The following is a 9147-nucleotide window of genomic DNA, read 5'->3' on the forward strand; positions in this document are numbered from 1 at the left end:
TCCCACATTGTAACAAAAAACTGCAGAGGCCTAAACCCTTTCGTGTCAACTCTTAACCTCAACAGCTCACAAGCAAAACAGCATCACTCTGCTCAGCCGTTTCCTTTTTTTGTCCAAAAAGGTACCTTTTTCTCTCTCTCTGGAATGAACTGAAAACTACTACTCTTTCTCAGCTGTAAGTAAGACCAAACCTAAGCTGAAAGCACCATAACCATTTGCTTTTCTTGCCAATAATGGCTGAAACAGAGCATACCCATCAGCCCCCACTCACGGCTGAGGAAGATATCCTCCCCCCACCTTCACCAGAACCACTTCTTGCTTCAGTTGAAGTTGAATCAGTGGTAGAAGCTGTAGAGGAGCATCACTCTGTTGTTACTGTTGTTGAAAAGGAAGCTCCTTTAACTGAACCTCCACAAGAACCAACAACAACAACTCTTGTTGAAGCTCAACACGTCTCTCTTACTCTTCCTGAGAAAGAACTTACTGAATCTGACAAATCTAAACCTGTTGAAGAGAAAAAGATCCCTCAATCTTTGATTTCATTTAAAGAAGAAAGCAATAAAGTTTCAGATCTATCTGATTCTGAGGTAAAGGCACTTGAAGAACTTAAATTTCTTGTTCAAGAAGCTATTAAAGATCAGACCTTTACTACTGGAACAACAGATTTGCCTCAGGAAGTATCCATTTGGGGTGTGCCACTATTGAAAGATGATAGGAGTGATGTTATTCTGCTTAAGTTTCTTAGAGCTAGAGATTTCAAGGTTAAGGAGTCATTTGCTATGTTAAAGAACACTATTTTATGGAGAAAGGAGTTTAACATTGAAGAACTAGTAGATGAAAATCTTGGGGATGATCTTGAAAAAGTAGTGTTTATGGATGGTCATGACAAAGAGGGACACCCTGTTTGTTATAATGTGTATGGGGAGTTTCAGAATAAGGAATTGTATAATAAAACATTTGGAGATGAGGAGAAGAGAAACAAGTTTTTGCGCTGGAGGATTCAGTTCTTGGAGAGGAGTATAAGGAAGCTGGATTTCAGTCCTGGTGGAATCAATACTATATTTCAAGTCAGTGACCTCAAGAACTCACCTGGTCCAGGGAAAAGGGAACTTCGAATTGCTACTAGGCAGGCCTTGCAATTGCTTCAGGATAATTATCCGGAATTCGTTGCTAAGCAGGTATCATAATCCTTTAGTGAATGAATCTTGACTCTTTAATTGTTGATTCAACAGGTGTAAACTTTTGTTGGCTTGTGTAGCATTTCTATAATTTGGAGCTTTCTGAGTGTGATGAGTTTAACTGATAGAAAATTGTCTAAATCTGAATTTACCAAGTAGTGCTGATAAACACTTGTTTATGATATGATTTCTGGCAGAGAAGGTTTATATGTAGGTTGAGTAGCATGTATGTAAGTGTGTTTGATAGGATTAGTTCTTAATTGATATCTATTACTTTTAAGACATTATCATAGCCTTGTGTGCCATAGCTGGGATATCGAAGAAGTCTTCCCTCTCAACTCCAGTTGACACACTAGTTCGGAACTCTGAGGAGTATGGACCGTCCATCCTTCTGATGCAAATACCATGCTTTTTTGCGGCAAGGTTTGAACCATGTGCACCAAACAATCAACATCATGTGCTGTATCCTTTCCGCTGAATTAATGCCCTAAGGGTCCATACCTCTGATTATTACTTTTCTTTTGGTATTTTGGTTATTGGTTTTTTTGTTTGTCTTGCTTAGTGGAAGTTTAAATATTGTAGTCTGGCACAAAGTTTATTGTCCGTGTTTGGATTTTTGAAGGTGTTTATCAACGTCCCTTGGTGGTATTTAGCTTTCTACACAATGATCAGCCCATTCATGACGCAGAGAACAAAAAGCAAGTTTGTATTTGCTGGTCCATCAAAGACTGCAGAAACTCTTTACAAGTGAGATCTTTTGGCTGTAATTTGTATCAAATTTCTGCATGCACATTTTTATGGCCGTTACTTTTAACAGTATGCTAGAAGTGGAAGTAATCATGTCTGTTTAACTGGCTTGGCACAGGTATATAACTCCTGAGCAAGTACCTGTTCAATATGGGGGCCTCAGCGTCGATTACTGTGAATGCAATCCCGAGTTCACTTCCAATGATCCAGTCACAGAGATCATTGTTAAACCTGCAACAAAGCAAACCGTGGAGATCATTGTAAATGAGGTGAAGTTGCGATGCATTTAAAATAGTTTACGCGTTCCTTTCTATGGAGAAAAAAAAAATTTGCCTACTCTGTTAGAATAATAATAACCAGCTTAATCTTTTTAGTGATGATAATTCACCATTGATGCTTCTTGATTGCAGAAGTGCATTATTGTCTGGGAGCTACGCGTATTGGGTTGGGAGGTGACATATAGTGCTGAATATGTGCCGAATACAGATAGTGGATACACTGTGAACATACAGAAGCCTAGGAAGATGACCACAGCTGATGAACCTGTTGTTAGCAGCAGCTTCAAGATTGTCGAGCTAGGTAAGATACTGTTGACGATTGACAACCCAACTTCAAAGAAGAAGAAACTTCTGTACAGGTTCAAGGATAAGCCCTATTCTGATTGAGTGAGGTTCTCTAATGGGATGACTGTGGATATGAATTTTGACATGCACACATCTTTATGTATGAGGTGGTGAAATTTGTGTTGATTCACTTTGTTAGTTCATGGATATTCTGGGTTGTTTGTTTATTTTCATATTTTGTTGGGATCTATATATGAATTCTTCTTTGTAGCTGAGATTGTACTGTCCTTACTTTGGCTTGAGGGCAAATGTTAGTAACTTTGGTATTTGGTTTATACTTGAACGTGACGATGCTGTAGGCTTCTAGCCAAGAATGAAGAGTTTGAGTTGCAGCGGGTATTATGTATGTACGTCGAGGGAAAATATGTTTCTGAAACCATCTGCTCTTGCTTATTGTCTGTTGTATATTCTCTTTTTACCATCCGGAAGTTCATTTTCCTGTACATTATGATATATGTTTACATGTACAATTGTACAATTTACTTAACTTCATGTGGAACCAAAAACACATACTTGGTATTAGGGGGTTTACATGGCCGGGTTCAGTGGCGGAGGGAGGATTTTCATCAAGGGGGTTCAAAAAAAATTAATTACGTAAATAATATCCACAAATAAACGGGTCGAATCGGATATAAACGGGTCGGATTAAACGGTCGAATCAAGAAGAAACGGATTTTTTAATATTTGACTTCATAATTAGGGATTAAACTAATAAATCCTAAATTCCCAATCAGCGTTTTAATTTTTTGGAACTAAACATCATTTTCTGATTGCATTATTATTTATTTTTTAAAAATAAAACGCCTGAAATAAGCTGATAAAACAAAATGCCTCTGCCCGGATTCGAACACGCGACCTCGCGTGCAGTAGAGCAAATTCCTGAACCCCCAACGCCACTGAGCTACGCCTTTGGTGTATGTTCAGGGGGTTCAATAGTATATATATACACATATATTCAAAATTTAATCTTATATATATAGTGTAATTTTTCGACGAAGGGGGTTCGGATGAACCCCCNGGGTTTTTTAAATATCAAACCAAACCATTTGTGTCGGATTTTTAAATCTATAAACCAAACCAAATCAATAAAATTCGGGTTTTTCGAATTTTCGGGTTTTTTCCGGAAAAGTATTCATACAAACATATAATTTACTTGTACTTCAAATATTTTATTAGTCCACCAAAATACAACTATCTAAGGTGTTTCTTAAAAAAATAACACAAAATATTATATGAGTAATGATACTAAAATATCCAACAAAAAATAATAATAATGAAATCGTGTAAAACAAATATTGCAAATTAACAAGTCATAATGAAAATGATCATAATTTAAAAGTACTAAATACATAGCTAAAATAAGTTTCATAAGTATTAGTTACATGACTAAATATTAAAGGAAATTAAAATTAGATTATGTATTTGAATAAACCAATGTAAAACCATAGAACAAATATTCAATATTATTGTCATTCTTAGTGTTGAATTGATTATTTTTTTTGCTTTAGTATTAATTAATTTTGATTTAAGCTTTATTATAATTATCAATATCTGTGGACTATAATCTTTATTGAACCATTTAGAATTCTAAGTTTCAAACTTGAAATAATAATATATTAAAGATAAAAGCTATGAAAAAGTATAAGAAATATTTAAAAATTATATCAAAGTAAATATTTTTATGTATAAAATAAAATTTTAAAATTATATATATAATGTCGGGTTGGTTTGGTCTCGGGTGATTATTTTTAGTTAAAACCAAACCAATCCAAATATAGTCGGATTTTTTTTTTCTAATACCAAACCAAGTCACACCAATCACTAGTCGAGTTTTTTTCTCCATTTGACTTGATTTGCGGTTCGATTCGATTTTATACACCCCTTGGTACCATCTAGCCTTGATTTTAGAATCTCGTCCTTCTTCTGGTTAGAAAATGCCCTGTGCCTTTGTTAATGATAGTAACATGTTATCAGTTTTTTAATTAAAAAAAAAACATGATAGTAACATGTCATCTACAATATATTTGGCCAGACCACATTTTGCTAGTGATAGTAAGCATGGCCTTACTTAATCTGGTAAAACAGCTAAACTTTCTGATGTTGGAGTGCAACTTTTTGAGATAAAGGATGAGGCTCAAAGGCTGTTCATTGATATGCAGTACAGTTATATAGGGGTGTTCATGGTTCGGTTTGGATCGGCTATTAGTTAAAATCAAAACCAAATCAATTTAAATCGGTTTTTAAATTTTTAAAACCAAACCAAATCAAAAAAATAACCATCGGTTTGGTTATCGCCGGTTTGGTTAGGTTTTTTCAATTTTTTTTGGTTTGAAAGTAATAAGTTTGTTGAGGACATACGCATCTTGATAGACACAAACACTTAATACATGAATAATTCACAAATAGGCTATTATACTAACAAAGTGATTCATCCAATGTACCAAGTTTCAAAAACTAAAAAAACTCATTGTCAATAGCATAAAGTTGGTTCAATATTCTGCAGATCTCAACATCTTATCAACAGACTTTTCAATAAAATTACACCTTAAAATATTGAGAAATTAATTCTCAAAAAAAAAAACAACAACCAATATTTCATAGTCAAGTAATCAATTACCATCTTCTTTAGCTTGAGCTTTAAATTATTAATGTTACGTTAGAAAATTTTATAAAGAACAGAGAAAGTGTCATCTTTAAAAAGTAATGAATATTGAGGGATTTAGACTTTTAATAGTTGGGCTAAAATTTAAGTGTTGGGCTACAGAAAATAGTAAAATTAAAAACTTAAGTTAATTAAAATTTATCAAAATACTTATATTTTATATAAATAATTATAAAATTTATATATATAAATTCTCGGTCCGGTTTGGTTATTTTTGCGGTTAATTTTTAGTAAAACCAAAACCAAAACCAAATCAAATAATATCGGTTTTTCAAAATTTAAAATCAAACCTAACCAAATCAAACCAAATATCGGTTTGATTCGGATTACGATTCGATTTGATTTTATAACCATAACCATGAACATCCTATATACTAGTTATATATGTACTCTCTCAATTTGACTAACTTTTCAAGTTAAATTAGAATAGATCAACTGAATATAAAACAAGCAAGACGAAAAGAGAGTAGATATAGATTAATCACTATGATAATATCTTCATGTGTAAGTTGTTGAATTAATTTTTCAAAGACAAACTTTTGATGCACTTTCTTCCAATTTTTCTGTTCAAAAGTAGAGGCAAAGAGCCATTGTCTCACAAATTTTCCAATTTACTTCGACTTGATATAGTAATTAAAAAAGAATTAATTTTTTATAACATGTCGTATTATTAAAAATTGTATTGTATTGTTAGTTTAAATACATTTTTTGTTTTGATTGTAACTTAAATTATTTTATATCGTATCGTTTAAATATCTATCATTAGATAATTAAAGATAAAAAGATCAATTTTATGTAACAACCTATTTTTTTGTTTTTTGAAACTTGTAACATTTGTATTTCAAATAGTACTTAGGTAGTACTGAAAAATCATATTTACAAAAGCAGAAAGGAAGTAAAATCTATCCAAAAAACTGAACCAAATCTAAATGGATCCTAAAACATCTATGATTGACTCAGTTATATTGGAGTAGACATTTGTACACCCAAAGCAGAACAACAAAATACACTTAAGCTTTACTTCCTGCAGGTTGTTGTTCCTATTCTCAAAACATCTCTCGTTTCTCTCCCTCCATATAGTCCATCAAATACTAGCAGGGATCATCCTCCATCTTTCTCTGTTTGTAGCCCCCAACTCCGGCCATCTCCCAACTGAATAGAGTCTCATCAATCTTGCTAGGCATACACCAAGATATGCCTCTGAGATTAAGGAAAACTGCCCAGTAAAGTTGCAATGTAAGAAGAGATCTCACTGTCTCATTAGCCTTACCACATAAGGAACATCTGTTGCATAGAGAGATTCCTCTCTTGGCCACATTATCCAATGTCAAAACTACTTCATTGACTAGTAGCCATGTAAAGCATGCCACTTTGTGTGGCACTTTGATCCTTCAGATTTGCTTCCAAGGCCATTTGAAGTCTTGAATGCCACCATGACTTATCTGTTTGTATCCTTCTTTTTATCGCGCCGTTACCTTAATATTTTTTCCTCGTTCTGTATTTATTTATTATTTAATAATTATATTTCATCTTTTACCCTACTTTTTCATAGTAGATCTATCCCGTACTATACTTTTCTTGTAGCTAGGTCTGCCATTCAAATTATGAATCTATGACATTATATAAAGACGGAAAATAATATAATTTATTCAAATACTATATTCATTAAAACAATACAACACAATATATTATGAAACAATAAGTAACAACCCTCCGAACAAAGTGTTAAATGGGGTTCTTTGAATCAAATGACTCGTAATACTGTTCAATATTCTATTGATTGATTAAAAGCAATGTTTCTAATGGTTGCCTATTTACCTTCGTACCAAACACAGTACCCTGTATAACGTTATAAAGTTTTTTGTTGCCTTCTTTCCTTCTTCTTTTTTTCTTCCTTTTAAATTCGTATATTTTGATATTTTCTTGCTTCCAATTTTTTATGTTATTGCTTCCCCATTTCCTAAAAAAGACGCACCGAAATATATCTGAACTACCCACTCAAGAAAGAAAAAAGACATATAAGTGGCATGAACTTTCTAAGTATGCTAATTATCACATATGGTTATGATTATTATTGTAAACAAGTACTATATAGTACTTACATTAGTCATCGTTATAAATTATAATTATTCATCCACTTTTTGCGTTACAGCCCAAATTAACATTTCGTAACTTGTGAGAATGAGATTCTTCACTAATTTTGGGACCGGATCAATAAATAGCTAGGGACTATCCTTCTAAGAAAATGAAGGTTAAAATGCAGGGGTGTTTATTCAGATTAATTGAAAAATCAAATTGAATCGATATCTTTTGTTATTTGGTTTGATTTTGAATTTAAAACTTAGAAAATTTGGTTTATTTTTGGTATGGTTTTGGATTTTAGAAATAAAAAGAGATTTAATTTTGTAATCCTTTATAAACGTGTTTTTAGTTTTATGTTTTTTACGAGAGTTCTTCATTTTTTTTACATACAATATAAGATATTCATTTACACGTGAAAAATCTGAAAAGACCGTTTTCTTTTATTTAATTTGTTAGTGGCATAAGAGATATCATTTTCATAAATGTTATTCTTTGTTGACTTATTTCATTATGCTTTTATAGGAGACTAGGAGTGTTTGGTTATCTAATCATATATATTGCTATCTTATCACTGATGTTCATTACTTCAATCATGTGAATTGTTTTAGAAAAAGTATTAATTTAGTTAAGAGATTTGACATTACAACGTTTCATCATTTATAGGAGTATTAGTTATTCTTCTTTTGTCATTAAAATATGACTGTTTGATTATATTTGATCGTGTTTTGTTATATGACGCAATCGAGAAATTTTTATAGTTCAGTCTTAATTTGATTACCTAAATTTTCACTTTAGACCATCTTCAACCCTACTCTATTTTATTCGACATTCTCTATATTTGAAGAGTAAAATAGAGAATGTCGTCTCCAAGCACTCTCTATTTTACCCTCAACTTTCCAATTATAGAGAGTTTAATAGTAGTTCTCCAAATTTGGAGAACTACTATTCATACTCTCTATTTCACTTTTGAATATTATATTATTATTTCTATTATTTTGTAACTAACATATTATTTTTCATATAATGATATTAATTAAATCTCTAATATCCATAATTCTTTTTAAATGTAATATAACATTTTTTAAAATGTATTATTTATTATATATTATTTGCACCCCGAATTAATAATATTTCAAATGTTTTTTTTTTTAAAAATCGTCATTTTAAGTGAATATATTGTGATATTATTATTAATTTTGCCTATGAAGAATGCACAAAATTTAATGCTAAAATGCAAATTTTAATTTAAAAGTACAATACATCACATAATAATTTAAATACAGGATAACAATACGATACAATAAATAACATAATAATTTTAAAAATCATAATTAAAATTTAATGCTAAGTGAAGATAGTATATATGAAATATCAGAAAATGAAATAGATAATGATATAGAAATAGAATCAGATAATGAATTCTATAATATAACAAATGACTGAAACAGATATACAAATAATAAATACAGAAGAACATCAAGACGAAGAATCTTTAAAACAAAAAATAATATTTGATAATAATATATTTGAACAAATAAAAGGAAAAGAACTAGACCTAAGCATAGCAAAAATATTCGAAATACCAACAATAAGAAACTGGTTTAAACGACAAAAAGAAGAATATTATGTAGTAAGTCAAAGAGAACATATCATAGATTGCAAATACACCAAAGAAAAGGCTAAAATACCAATAATAAACAAACGAATAATAAATAAAGAAATACAAGATATTAAGGCTAAAAATCCAATTAAATATGTACATTTAGGAGGAACAGAAATACTAATAAAAGCATGTTTTAGAGAAGGAATAGATACACCCATAGAAATATACTTAGCAGATGATAAAATCATACAA

The 9147-nt window shown here is 31.2% G+C and overlaps 1 protein-coding gene across 1 annotated transcript; it reads left to right on the forward strand.

The window, feature by feature from the left end:
- On the forward strand, window positions 1–2941 carry LOC102580007 (patellin-3). The gene is made up of 4 exons (XM_006339306.2): window positions 1–1178; window positions 1801–1925; window positions 2044–2194; window positions 2336–2941. The coding sequence occupies exons 1-4, from the start codon at window positions 234–236 to the stop codon at window positions 2588–2590; spliced, it is 1476 nt and encodes a 491-aa protein (XP_006339368.1). The 5' UTR covers window positions 1–233; the 3' UTR covers window positions 2591–2941.
- Window positions 2942–9147: the final 6206 nt, after the last annotated feature.

This window comes from Solanum tuberosum, unplaced genomic scaffold (assembly GCF_000226075.1).
Source record: "Solanum tuberosum cultivar DM 1-3 516 R44 unplaced genomic scaffold, SolTub_3.0 scf00009, whole genome shotgun sequence".
NCBI classification, from domain to species: Eukaryota; Viridiplantae; Streptophyta; class Magnoliopsida; order Solanales; family Solanaceae; genus Solanum; species Solanum tuberosum.

Coding starts and splice junctions, on each gene's coding strand:
- LOC102580007 (XM_006339306.2), top strand. CDS start 234: ATGGCTGAAACAGAGCATACCCATCAGCCCCCACTCACGGCTGAGGAA. Junction 1,179..1,800: donor CGGAATTCGTTGCTAAGCAG/GTATCATAATCC, acceptor GGATTTTTGAAG/GTGTTTATCAACGTCCCTTG. Junction 2,195..2,335: donor TGGAGATCATTGTAAATGAG/GTGAAGTTGCGA, acceptor TCTTGATTGCAG/AAGTGCATTATTGTCTGGGA.